The following is a 14,711-nucleotide window of genomic DNA, read 5'->3' on the forward strand; positions in this document are numbered from 1 at the left end:
TAATGGCCTTTTCAGTGGACGTGAGCAAAAATGGAAGAAGTTCATTACCAGAAGTTTAGTCGAACTGGCAACCACATTAAAGAGGCAGTGCCCATCTGCTCCTGAGCCAGTGAAGAGCAGCGGTGCAAAGTGTGTTGACAAACCAGCTGCATGACAATGCTATTTAGTGTGTATTTAAATTAAGTTATACAATTAAGATGGGAGTGTAATTAGAGTAAATGAAACTGAACTGAATTAGAATTTGAAACACACATATGTTACCACAGACGGGTTCTCGAGTAGCCGTCACTGCGAAAACAAAGCCTCTGTAAGAAACACATATTGAGGATACCATGCAGCATGTCCAAATAATAAAATGCAATGGGACTTCCAGTACCTATTGTGTGATGGAGAATTGCAACTGTGTGATACTAAACCAAATAATAACTCTCCTAGAAGAGCGTGACATTATGGGAATGGCACAAAATGCGTACAGCTTAGTCATGTCTAGTCTGACATTTTGCCACTCACTCTTTTATAACAATGTAATTTGCATGATGGCTCTGCATTAACATATAGGTCAGTCTGACTATGCAGCACCTAATTTTTACCCGAGGCTAAAAGTGGCCTTAAATAGTCAAATTAATGTCTCAATGTGCTGCATGGCTCAAATCACGTGCAAGAAGTGCTTTAATACTTGCACGTGATTTATTACTTACAATGGATGGTTGCAACATTAGATGCACCCTCAGATTTTTCTGTGACACACTGTAAGTAACATCTCCACAATTCTGTCTCTATGTACAGTAGGTAATGACAATATGTTCGACACTTTGAGGAAGGTAACCTGACAGTATTTTTATTTTACTTATATCTTCCATTCATCCATCCATTTTCCGATCCGCTTCATCCTCACAAGGGTCGGAGTGTAGGGGGTGCTGGAGCCTATCCCAGTCGTCTTCGGGCAGTAGACGGGGGCCCCCACCCAAACCGGTTGACAGCCAATCACAGGGCACACAGAGACAAACATACATTCACACTCACATTCACACCTAAGGACAATTTAGAGTCTTCAATGAACCTGCTATGCATGTTTTTCGTAAGTGGGAGGTAACCAGCATACCCGAAGGAAACCCACGTTGGCACGGGGAGGACATGCCAACTCCACACAAGGAAGACTGGAGCCCAGATTCAAACCCTTGACCTCTGCACTATGAGGCTGATGTGCTACTAGTTGTCGACTGTGCCGCCGTGAGTCTAATACATTTTATGTATTCATGCATGTGAATAATTATTGGCGCACAGAGGGCTAGTTTGACAATCCTGAAAAAGGAAAAAAAAAAACTCTACACAATTGTACAGTCATATTTACTTTACGTATTTGTAAATGTGTGCCTTTCATGGTGGATTTACTGTGAGTACAGTAAATATAATGGTAAACGCATTATGGTTGTCATTGTTGTGTCGAGCACGAGCCAGAATAAGGAATCATGTGGCAATGGCAGGATACTTTCTTTTCTTCCAACTTATGTCAGTGGCTAGCCTTGGTGGAGAGAAAATTTTGTCATATTTGGGGCTCCACGCTCAGCAGAAAGAAATGGACATGGAAAAGTGAATGTAAGAGCAGTGGTAAGAGCAGATAATCATAGTCACCTCTCTCCGCTGATTAAAACTCAGAGGGAAGAAAATCAGAAGGCCCTGAGAGTTTTGGACTCGGAAAAGGATGAAATACCTGGCGATGGGCATGGACAACAGACCCCAGGAGATACCACGTTCCTCCCTGGCGGTCTACATGGAGCAGACGGAGTATTTGCAGGAAACGGATCCCCCTGGAATGAGCACGTAATGGCATGTTTAAAAGGTGACAACAGTTTGCTCTGAAGACTTACTTTTGATACCGTAAATTTCAGATTTTTTTTTACCCAAGCAAGATTCTTCAACTATTCAACTTTCTGCAATGATACTTTTACTCAAACTCAAGTTTCACTTTCAGGTTCTTGATACAAGACTGGATGACACGCACATACGATGTGCAGTACAGATTTCCCTGCTATAACATGATTCTACAAACACAGCCCTGCTACATAGCAGATTTTATGTATTTATTTTGTCAAACAGGATAATTTGTTTCAGCACATAATACTGTTCGGTATTAAAACAGAAATATTGATTAAAATACTGTTGAAGTAAATACAGTGGATCCCGTTATTCACTGGTGTAGTGTCCGGGTTGGCCCACGAATAGTGAAAATCTACAATTGAAACCATTAAAATGCATTGCAAGAAAAAAAAGTACCCCAAAAAATTCTTCAAACAACAACAACAACAACAAAAAACAGGCGGGCGAATAACTGAAAACCCCCAAAATATATATTAAAAAAAAGAAAATAATGAAAAAATCTACAGCTATGCAAATTTATTTGTGGCGCACCACGAGTATGCAGGAGTATATTGTATTAATTTTCACTCTCTTGGGTGCTGGCTGCTGGTAAGCGATATTCAAAAATTTAATGTTGGGCCCTATTTTCATGCCCAGTGCAAGTCACAAAGTGTGGTCTAACCGTGCACATGGGTGGAGTTTTCGTTCTTTTGTTACAGTGGTAGCTCAAGTGACAAACTTAATTCTCTCCATGATCTCTCGAAACGTTTGTAAATTGAGTTAAGTTTTCCCATTGAAATGAATGCCGGTAATACACTTGTTCCGCTCCAGCCCCCAAACTATGTTCTATTTACATTTCATTTACACACACACACACACACACACACACACACACACACACACACACACACACACACACACACACACGCACGCACGCACGCACGCACACACGCAGACACACACACACACACGCGCACACACACACACACACACACACACAGTTTTGAAAGACAATTTTTTAATAAAAACAAGTAGTGTGCATGTGATATCAAGAGAGATGACATTATCTTTTTTTTAAATTGATAAAACAAGTACGTATTTAACTCAAGAAAGACTGTCTTTCTTGTTCATGAAACCTTCCTTCGTGAAGATTAGTGTTAAAAATACAAATAAAATGTAAAATGTGTTGTATGTTGAGGCAGTACTGTGAATGACTACCAAATGTAACAAAAATAATAATAATTGTAATCGAACAAAGTTACTTTTAATGTAAAATACAGCGCTACATTGAGAATAAAAAAAAAAAATGCTGTCTCTGTTTACAACAGAAAGAGGTGGCCGCAGTGCCACTGTCGAGGACAGGGGTAGGGAACTCCGGTTCCTACAGAGACATGTTTTAGATCTCTCCTTACTCCAACACACCTGATTCAATTGATCATGATCGATTCAGGTTTCTCCACAGCTTGCTGATCATTTGAATCAGGTGTTTTGAAGTACAGAAAGCTCCAAAACAGTCAGGAAATGGCTCTCGAGGAACTTGAGTTCCCAAGCCCTGCTCTCGGACAATTTCAATCAAATCAAATTCCAATAATTGGAAAAACTTCAAAGTTTCCAAATGATAAAAACAGCTCCAAATATACAGTTGGGTCAAAAACGCGTGTCCTATTTTTCCCCCCTCTTGCAATTTGAGTTTGTATGCAGTCTTACCTCGCAGCAGATGTTGCAAACACCTGTCCTTTGGAGCCAACCGCTAACACGATGATTGAGGAAACCACAACAATGAGATCTGTGCAGAGAATCGAGAATGAACGGCTTGAAAAAAAAAGGCGCCATTGGTGTACAAATGTACAAAAAAAATGTGTACTGTAGTATAAAAACAGTCGGCATTTGGCCTGATTGGACGAAAAATACGGTTTTGAACAATTTAACGTTGTATGGAAAATTAAGAAACCATTTAAAAACAATAAAACAAACAGGAAATCAAAGACCACATACAGGCATTAAATTACATCATTTGTTTACATGTTGATTACCGTAATACAATTAATGACTAATGCAGTCACAACTGGCTTTTGAGAGAGGAAATATATTAATTGCACTGAATTAGTATTTGCTTGGTTTCGTTGTGGCATATTTATTTGCCGTTTGAGTCTGCGTGTTCGTTTGTGTGTGCGAGTTCATACCGATGATAATTATTGGCTTCCTTGCAAATCGCAGTCGTCCACAGAAGCCAACATACATACTGCGACAACCTGCTGACCAAAGCCGGAAAATATATTCCAAACCTAAAAAGACCACAAGGGAAATCTCCTGGGAAGAGAGAAAGGACAGGCAATGTTGAACGGCAACATGGACAACATGATCGGACTCATTGTCATTTAGAGCTCTCTGTATTAAATGCCCGTGTATGGGTGAATGAATACTTTTAAAACGTGTCCACGGAAGCACATAATGTTATGTATTTGTAATTTCAAGAGTTACTTTTCATTCATATACAGCAACACTTAACCACACTTGGCTCAACTTTTAGAAACTTTAGCATCCCTGAGAGTGCCATGTTGAAGTTTCTAGACAGTTCATTTCCTGTCATGCTTGTTATATTTTCACACTTCATGCTTCAAACGTAACCACTTTTATGATGCGATTCTCAACCCTCATTCATCAGCCCACGCTGCCATTCTACCAAAGTAATTTGCATTCAAAGGTCATACAGTTTTCTTATGATGATGATAGCATGCATCTTTTTGGCATTGTTGCGAAGCGTTATATAAACTCAAGCTCTATTACTCATAAGATGGCAATATTTAAGTGTTGTTATGCTCAGGCCGGGTTGAACTTAGAAGGCGTAATCAAAATATGAACTTTTTGTGTTTTTTTTAGCAGGGGATATTTTATTGAAAGAGGGACCTTCTCTAAGCAAGGTGTTTCAAGAAGAAAACCAAAGAAAGTTGCTTTGACATAAGTGTGTTCACATTTAGGAATAAGACTCCAGCTGTGTTCAAGTACTTTGCATTTCAGCATCCATTTAATTCCTCTTATCCAGTGCTGGGTCACGGGCTTCTCTCTCCGAAGTCACTTTATCTACCTCTTTAGAGGAAATTTTCAAGGTGTTTCCCGGCCATCTGAGAGTCAATAGTGTCTGCAGCATATTCTGGGTCTTTCACGGTGCCTCCTCTTGATGGGACGTGCAAAGAAAACCTCACCGGGGAGGCATCCCGGAGGCATCCTGATCAGATACCCAAGCCACCTCATCTGGCTCCTCCCAATTCAGAGGAGCAGTGGCTCTACTCTGAGCCCATCCCGGATGACGGAGTTCCTCAACTTATCTCTAAGGAAGAGCCCAGACACCCAGCGGAGGAAACTCATTCTGGCCACTTGTATGTGGGATCTTATTCTTTTGGACATGACAGACAGCTTTTGTGACCACAGGTGATGGTGCAAATGTACATCAACAGCTTAATCTATTGCTTGAATTCGTTTGTGTCCTCTTATTAATACATAAACAAATACAATCTCCACCTGTTTTGATGAACAGATTGCGGTTGATGCAATTTGTCTGTCAGAAATTTAAAAAAATAAATAAATCTGTGAGACTGTTCCTTTATCTAAATGTAATTAATTACATGATTGGTGATTTAGGAATGAGACCAGAACTGACACCAAATTACTTTTAACAACATTTTAATCAAGCATCTGAGTATATAAAATCAGTCCAAAAGTGATAAGCGTGAGATCATATCAGGCTCCAGCAGAGAGAGAGAGAGAAATGGCTGCAGACTGTGGGCAATGGAAATAGAAGTACAGTTTTGCGGGTGAGGTGGTTAGATGGTCCGCTTCTCGAATATTTTTTAATAAAATCAATATGCATTACCTTACACAACTGCTTCATGAAACATTGACCAGGATTGGAATCTGTGCTTCTCGCTCAAATATTGTTGTGCAGCTCATATCGTACATGGGACTCCAAAGAAAATTGATACAGACACAGTTTGACTTGTGGTTTGAAACTTCACATTAACATTGTATTATTCATATGAACAACTTCCTTGCGGTTGAAGTGTTGAATCACTCCCATTTGATTCACTAGGAGAGTCTCAATTTGACAATCAAGATAAACACTTACCACCCAGAAGAGAACCGAGAAGGAAAAGAGGTCATAGATGGGCATGGTTGACAGAATGCTGAGAATCAGGCAAGCAATTACCACGAGGAACCTGAAAAAAAGGGATACAAAGAGGAAAAACAGTTTAATAGTTACTATTAAACTGGTTATTAAAGGTGTTCCCAGGCTGGCAGAGAGACTCTCCAGCATACCCTGGGTCATTCCCTGGGGCTCCTGATGGTGCAATATGCCCAGATCATCTCACCAGGGAAGGTCGACAGGGCATCCTAACCAGATGCCTGTGCAACCTCAACTGGACCCTATCGACATGGAGGAACAGCGGCTTGACTAGTCCCAGATGGCCGAGCTTATCATCTTATCTCAAAGGGAGAGCCTGGAGACCTTGTGGAGGAAACTCATTTTGGACACTTCGATCCGGGATCTCGTTCTTTTGGTCACAACCCACAGCTGGTGACGATAGGTGAGATTAGGAACATAGACTGACCGGTAAATCAAGAGCTTCACCTTTCCGATCGGCTCCTCCTTGACCACGACAAGAGAATTACTGTGTCCACATCATAGTAGATGCTGCTTAATCCGCCTGCTTCATCCTGCCCTCACTTGTGAACACGATCCCAAGAGACTTAAACTGCGCTAAATGGAGCAAGATCTCATCCCTGAGAGGACATTCCACACTTTTCCGACAGAGCACCATGGTCTCAGATTTGGAGGTGCTGATTTTAATTCCAAGTGCAAACTTGGCCCCGAACCGCTCCAATCAGATTTGGAGAATAGCTCAGATGCAACACTGAGGCCACCACACCGGACCACTCAACGCCTCAGTTATGCCTAAAAATTCTGCCCAGAAAGGTTATGAACAGAATCAGCGACAAAATGGCAGCCTGAGCAGAGCCAAACCCTCACTGGAAATTAATCCAATTTACTGCTGGCAATGCAGACAAAACTCTGATATTGGTGATACAGGATTGCCCTTGTCAGGGTGTTTGGTACCCTATACACCTGAAGACACCCGACCCGCCACCCCCACCCTGCCACACATGCGCACACACACACACGGAAACAGTTGAACTTTTTCACAGTCCACAAAAAAACATATTGCCTGGTCGGGCCCCCTCAAGGACTCTGCCAAGCATGTCGAGATGGTTCATTGCTCCACGGCCAGGACGAAAACCACGCTGCTCCTCCTGAATCTGAGATCCACATGAAGGCAACTGGGATGCGCTACAGCACGTTTGCGACCGTTAATGACGATAAGTGGTTCTGATAATGGATGAACGGATGGATGGAATTCAATTGCCTCCCCAGGCAGTAGAGCGGGAGTAAATCTTTAGAATGGATCAAAATCTTTTCACTCACAGCACATGAAGGCCCACCCCCAACTCCCATCAGTGTAAAATGTGTGTAACATATCCTTCCAGCCATCCATTTTCTAATCCGTTTTTTTCTCACAAGGGCCGCGGGCGTGCTGGAGCCCAGCCCAGCTGTCTTCGGGCAGTAGGCGGGGTACACCCTGGACTGGTTGCCAGCCAATCGCAGGGCACACTTAGATGAACAACCATCTGTGCTCACATCACACCTAGAGTAAACACTTAACCTACGGTGCATGTCTTTGGAATGTGGTCGGAAACTGGAGTACCCGGAGAAAACCCATGCAGGGGAAACATACAAACTCCACACAGGGAGGCCGGAATCGAACCCTGCACCTCTGCACTGTGAGGCAGATGTGCTAACCAGTCGATCACCGTGTCGACTGTGTAACTTAGGCTCTCATCAAATAAAATATGATTTTCATTATTTGATATACGATTAATCTGCTACTTTTAATAAAATGTATTCAGAATATCTGACTCTTTTTTCAAGTGTAAGTTTTACTCTGTTAACAGAGGAACCAAATACTTTCTTTTTCAAAGTATAATTTTCCTCAATGAGATTAAAATGTACGAAAATTACTGTGTATGGATGGATGCAAGTATCTATGTATCTCTCTCTGTCTCTCTCTTTCCCTCTCTCTCTTTCTTTAACTGTGCACAGCTATGCAAGAAATCCATTTATAAATATATTTCCTATAGTGGCTCTATTTGTTGTTCTTTAGATGATGAATCACGGTAACACTCACACAGTGAAGTGATAAACGAAGCACTTCCAGCCGGACGGCCTTTCCAAAAAGTTATACACGCATCCTTGGAAAGAGGTGTGAGTGAGTACAGGGCGGACTCTGCTGTTGTACACCATCATGCGGCCAAACGTGCGGGGTTGAAGCAAGTAAGGCTGGAGATGAATTTGTGTTGCCTCCATTGCTGATCGGTGCTGGTCCGAAGCTCCTCGGTTGGTCTCAAACAGCTCCCAGTCCGATGTTCTCTTTTCACAGGACGCATCTGGACACTTCTGTGTGGTCCCCTGAGAGCGCGCAGAATTCAGCATCGTGTCTTCCCTGTGTTCTTTCACCGCTTGGTTGACTTTTCTCCTCTTCTTTTTCGGTCAGTAGTTATAAACACTGTTGCACAACCCCTGTTGCGCAACAACTGCTTTTGGAAACAAAACACATCTTCCCCACTCAAGATCAAGGGGGAGGGTCTCCATATGTGAACATTCCATTGTGTTTACTACAGAATTAGAGAGAGAGAGAGAGAGAGAGAGAGAGAGAGAGAGAGAGAGAGAGAGAGAGAGAGAGAGAGAAAATGAAATGTAAGTTTTTGATGAATGAATTTGATTCATTGATGTATCTTGTCCCACAACATACACGTAACCATTTACCCATCACCCTTGTAACATGGCAGAAGAAGAGGAAAAGTGAATCACATTAGACGGTGAACTTAACCTCATCAAACAGTTTAGGAAAAGAATGGATAGGGCAAAGGAATGTCCTCTATTCAATTTCTCACTTTTTATAAAATAGTTAACCTTGATTGAAAGTCTCACTGTACTTGCATCCCTGTTAATCATACAATCATAATGAGCCTTTAAAAAACAAAGTCTGTACTTATTTACAGAAGTAAGTTTGTCCTCTTGGTCAGCAATAACAGTTTGCTAAAAAGCTAGCTTGCAATCCTGAGAGAAAGCCTGTCCTGTTGTCTACAACACCGTTACTGTCATTACATCCATCCATCCATCCACTTTCTGATCCGCTTATCCTCACGAGGGTTGTGGTGCGTGCTGGAGCCTATCACAGCTATTTTGTCAGTTGTTATTTCTTTGAACCCTTCAGAACAGTCTGTGGAATTGCATGTAGACATATAAACATGCATTTGTGGTTGGCCTTTATAATTCTAAATTTTACTCTAATTTCAAATATCACATGTTCTTCACATCATATTTGCTTCCTGTTTTGTTTACGCACATCTTGTATTTTGGGCAGATAAGATGCCCGGTAATCTTCACATTGCACTTGTTCCTTATTAGCACTGACGGTCGATTTCCACATCGCCATGTTTATATTCACAGAACACACAGTCAGCAAATTACATATGCATCAACTCCGCAAGCAATTACTTTGCTCATTTCGTGATTAACACCTCTAATGTAGAGTATTTCAACCATATTTAATTGTCTGTGATATCGCTGTAGTTTTGTTTTTCTGCTTTATTGTTCAGTCATTTGTGGCTGCTTAATTCTGGTGTTTGTGTTTTTTTTTCAAACTCCACATTTTCTTCTCTCATCCAAACAATCTATTGCCACTATCATGGGGACATTTGGTTGAAATTGAGCCTAACAGGGGACAGTGGTAGATAATTCTTACCTTTTTTCACTGCCACAACAGTTGACATTTTTCAACACTCTGCCACCACATTTAATTATCACTTTTCTGCATCAAGAGTTTCCATGAAAAAATATTTTCCCTGCATCGACAAACAGAAATGCCCTTAGATCATAACACAGTGAAACAGTAGGATATGGTAAATTGCCATCAGCTACAAAGTTGGAAGTGCTTGCAGGCCAAAAGTGTTTCAAGGTTTTGTAGCGTGTGCTATAGATTGTTGCAATCGAAACTCAGAGGAGACTTACAGATTATTTTGACAAGGTCACTCTACACATGTCTGTTTTCAAGAGATTGGCCGAGGTGATCCACAAAAGGGCGGGAAAAAACAAGTTCACGGCAGTAGATTTTAATAAACTGAAAGACCTTCATGTGATGACAGGTTCTGTTGCCCAGAAGCAATCACAACACGTGGTTCTTGTCGGTTGATACCACCTTATGCTTAAACCTTTTCCTCTCATTCAGAGGGTGTACATTCTTTAGAAAGGTCAATACTTCTGTATTTGGGTTTAATGTTGATAATTGTTTGGCAGCTATAAAAAGAAATTGGGCCATTCTAAGAAATGCAATCAACATTGATAGAACGATAAATATACAGTAACAATAAGATATTCTTAATTAACTGTCAGCAGACTTTGACCGAGAGCAGCAATACTGCTCTTTTAGCCGCACGTAGTGCAAATCTGGCATAAGGAACATCATATGATAAGTACAATGAATACGGCAGACAAGGTATAAAAATGGGTCTAAATTCACTCAATTGATGCAGAGGGGCAACCAGGGGGGCTCTAAGTATTGTATAGTGTTCACCCGAGTGAGGGCCACTGCAAAGAAGCTCTCCCTAAAACCCGTTTGTCTGATAACAGACGGCGGTGGGGTTGCAGCGATCGCGGGCAACTGACTGTGGGGAGATCCCCTTGCGGATGATTTAGTCGGCTGTCTATGTGACGTAGGCAATTGGAGACTTGCACCTTAGGACGTGTGTGGGGACGTTGTGTCCCCAACCCTCCCTAGCCATTGTGCTGCATGGTCAACTGGGTACTGTTCAGATAATAATGAGGAGAATTCATTGAATGAATTGATTTTTACAATGATTCAAAGGCATTGTCCCATGCTGCTGTCATATTTCTGAATAAAATACGATGCCTACCACACATCTCCGCCGAGCACCAAATCACATTACACCACTCACGCCACACGCGTTGCACTTGCTTTTAAGTAGTATAAAATTAGCTCTACTTTTTGGTCACCAAATTGCGAGATAAACTGGGGAACTTAGCAGTTGGGTCACCCAAAACACGCAGCAGACACATAGAATCTCCCAAATTCACAAACACGCTAAACTAGACTTGCCCCGGCACCAAAATGAAGATGTGCCCATTCCTTTTAACGCCAAGCGCATTCAGCTATCAAATTAACAGGTGTGTCGAGGTGCGCCAAAATGCCCATTGAGGTGCTTTGCAGTCCCAAACACGCAAGACTAGCTCGCACCAAAATGAAAATGCACAGACGACTGATGATTTCAAAAGAGATATTCACACCAGACGTCCCAGGAATCTGACAGTTTTGAAAAAAAAGGCTAAAATTCATCCTGATCATTCTGCAACTAGAGGAAATGTTTGGTTGAGGTTATTTATTGCAACCAAAGGAAGCTCAACTTAAATCCAAGGATTCACTTCTTTTTTTCCTCCTTGTGTTCAAGTTATTTTCAATAAAAATAGGAAAACATATACTGTAATAGGATGTGTGGTATGAATGTGTGCAGTCTGCGTGTGTCTAGTCATGTGATTTTGATGAAGATCATACCACATTTGGTAACCAGTGCATGGAGAAATTGAAGAAATTCCAAAGGGTTCACATCGATTTTCCATCCACTATAACGGCATTCATTTAAACAAATGGACATTATATTTTATTTTGTACTGAGCGCAATTCCTCCAGTTACATATAATGGTTGTTATTGTGCTACCCAATGACTCATAGCCAATTAAAAGAACACTGTGTGGGGATTTGAGACTGCACCCGAGGATGTGCTCAACTGAGAGGAATTAAAGAAGTGCATTTCTCTGCCGCCAAATTGGCTCAAGCTTTACAAGTGATCTGTCAGATACTGCAAGTCCATCTCAAACCATCACACTGCTCTTCACAATAATACGAGTGATTCATTACCAATTTACTCAGTGCAGTCAAGTTTGATCTCATCAAAATGACATGATAGCATTCATCTGTGTCTTTAGCAGAGACAAAAACACATAATTATTGTTGGCGTTTCCATGATAAAAGATGGATCTATATATGAATTTTCCTTCCACTGTTTTCCTCAAAAGCTTATCGAGCGTTTTTATTTAATCTTTAGAGTATTGTTCGATGATTGTTTGACATGACCTAGCCGCTAATTAAACTAGAAGATAGAAAATACTCTCCGACAGTGTTAATAACTTGACCCTAGTATGAAATCTCATTGCATTGTTTGAGTCTGCGCACTAAGCACACTCATTGGTATTTCCTGAAAGAACGAAATTCGATGTAAGTTCATTTGTATTTGGAAAAAAATATGATTTATGTTTGTTCTCATACAAGCTAGACTATTTACATTTCTTACTTATACACCTGTTTGATTTTATATTATTATATTAAGGACCTGTGTGGTACACGGCAGTAATGCGGTCAGGCAACATGGAGTCCAGCCACACAGTTTTAGTTTTTTAATCTCTCACTCTCTCTTTCTCTCTCTCTCGCACTCACTCACCCTACTTAATACTATCGATCTTCGCCTCATTCTTGTTTTTGTCAGTTTTGGACTAATTTTTGTACCGCCCAATTAAGTCAGGAAAAAATCAAGAGGCGAGTTGGGAGTTTCCTTTCGCTGCCAAAGCAGTGGCCAACTAGGAGGTGAGATTGGAGCGTCAAACTAAGGCTTTACAAATTACAAACCTACATTTCCTATCAGCAGATTGCATATAACCTTAGCACTTAAAGGTCGTCATTGATACAAGCATCATTATGAGAAATGGACTTCCAAAGTCACATTTACAACATAATATCCATCCATCCATTTTCCGAACCGCTTGATCCTCACTAGGGTCGCGGGGGGTGCTGGAGCCTATCCCAGCTGTCTTCGGGCAGTAGGCGGGGGACACCCTGAATCGGTTGCCAGCCAATCGCAGGGTACACAGAGACAAACAACCATCCACGCCCACAGTCACACCTAGGGACAATTTAGAGCGTCCAATCAGCCTGCCATGCATGTTTTTGGAATGTGGGAGGAAACCGGAGCACCCGGAGAAAACCCACGCAGGCCCGGGGAGAACATGCAAACTCCACACAGGGAGGCCGGAGCTGGAATCGAACCCGGTACCTCTGCACTGTGAAGCCGACGTGCTAACCACTGGACTACCGGGCCGCCTACAACATAATATACCGGTACTATATATACTACATCGCTGGCACGTCTGGCTGCCGCTGCTCAACCCGTTCTGTGTTTTATTGTTTTTGTTCCTGATTGTAAAGTGTCCTTGGGTGTTTTGAAAGGCGCTTATAAATAAAATGTATTATTATTATTGGCGGCCGGTAGTCCAGTGGTTAGCACGTCGGCTTCACAGTACAGAGGTACCGGGTTCGATTCCAGCTCTGGCCTCCCTGTGTGGAGTTTGCATGTTCTCCCCGGGCCTGCGTGGGTTTTCTCCGGGTGCTCCGGTTTCCTCCCACATTCCAAAAACATGCGTGGCAGGCTGATTGAACACTCTAACTTGTCCCTAGGTGTGAGTGTGAGTGCGAATGGTTGTTCGTTTCTGTGTGCCCTGCGATTGGCTGGCAATCGATTCAGGGTGTCCCCCGCCTAATGCCCGAAGACAGCTGGTATAGGCTCCAGCACCCCCGCGACCCTAGTGAGGATCAAGCGGCTCGGAAGATGAATGAATGAATGAATATTATTATTATTATTTCACCTTTTAATTGAGTATTTTAAAAAAATCCTGTGTGCGACAAATCAAATTATCAACATTAAATATACATTATCTGAAGTCTGCACTGTAAAAATATATGAAGCACATCTTTGTTTTTAATTTGTCATGATTTCAAAGCACTTGTGGGGAGGAAATTGTTAGATTATTTTTGATACTTCCAGAAGCCATGATTGAAAAAAAAAGTGGTGTTGTGTATTTGATTTGAAGAGTAGCTCCGTCCCAGCGTGCCTCTGGAGTGAATGTTCAGCAAGGCTGGATTGATGATGGAAAAACTTCTTCAAGACATAGTTGATTTTTCTTGTCAAATACAGCTGATGTCAGAAGTCTTCCCCAAAAATGGCCCGAGCCTACTCTCTCATCCATGCCCTACTGAGAGGGGAGGCCCACATACAGCATAAATATAAGTCGTTCCAAATATATGCTTACCCACAAAACACCATAATCTTTTTAGCTCCCCCAAAAGCCTTTAGGGAGTCACCCCTTTGTGTCTTTTTCAGAACTCGGAATACAATTAACTTTTTCTCCTACCCTGAGAGTGGCAGGCATTTGGGCCTCCTCTCTTTAAAGATTTGTCATGGTATTGCTCTGTCTGTGTTTTGTTGTTTTCAGCACCAGTTGGAGTGGAGGGCGTGCCTTTTCAGCGGTGCACCTGTTTCGTGTTCTCCGTCAAGCCTTGCCTAGTATTTCAGGACTGTCAAGTTTTCAAGTCAGCGTCGGATTATTGACCTTGCTTGCTGTTATGCTGAAGCGATATTTCCTAGACTTCAAGTTCACCTTCATCATCACACCTTTTCCGATAGTACCATGTTGTAAATATTTTGGTTTGGTCTGGTCTGATTTATGTTTCGCGTGTTTGGGCTTTGGCCACTTTGTTTTGTGTATTTTCGGACGTCAAATTTACCTTGCCATCTGCAAGCGCTATATCCTCATATTTTGGTTTGTTGGTCACCAATAATTACTCTTTATACTTTTTCCATCCTTTGTTTTTCTCTCAATAAGTATTTTTGTGTTG

At 41.7% G+C, this 14,711-nt stretch overlaps 1 protein-coding gene across 2 annotated transcripts in view; it reads right to left on the reverse strand.

Annotated features, from left to right (window-relative positions):
* kcnq1.1 (potassium voltage-gated channel, KQT-like subfamily, member 1.1) overlaps positions 1-14,711 on the reverse strand; it is a 173,572-nt gene that overhangs the window by 15,115 nt on the left and 143,746 nt on the right. Inside the window, exons 1-5 of one of the 2 annotated variants that reach the window (XM_052063149.1) lie at positions 8,097-8,573; positions 5,981-6,071; positions 4,041-4,167; positions 3,565-3,643; positions 1,712-1,808 (exon numbers count right to left, since the gene is read on the reverse strand). In XM_052063149.1, coding sequence (XP_051919109.1) covers positions 1,712-1,808; positions 3,565-3,643; positions 4,041-4,167; positions 5,981-6,071; positions 8,097-8,401 — 699 coding nt within the window. In that variant the 5' untranslated portion in view covers positions 8,402-8,573. Of the gene's footprint in view, positions 1-1,711; positions 1,809-3,564; positions 3,644-4,040; positions 4,168-5,980; positions 6,072-8,096; positions 8,574-14,711 lie in introns of those variants that run through there. The other variant, XM_052063150.1, reaches the window with a different exon arrangement.

The sequence above is a fragment of the Hippocampus zosterae genome, chromosome 4 (assembly GCF_025434085.1).
Source record: "Hippocampus zosterae strain Florida chromosome 4, ASM2543408v3, whole genome shotgun sequence".
NCBI classification, from domain to species: Eukaryota; Metazoa; Chordata; class Actinopteri; order Syngnathiformes; family Syngnathidae; genus Hippocampus; species Hippocampus zosterae.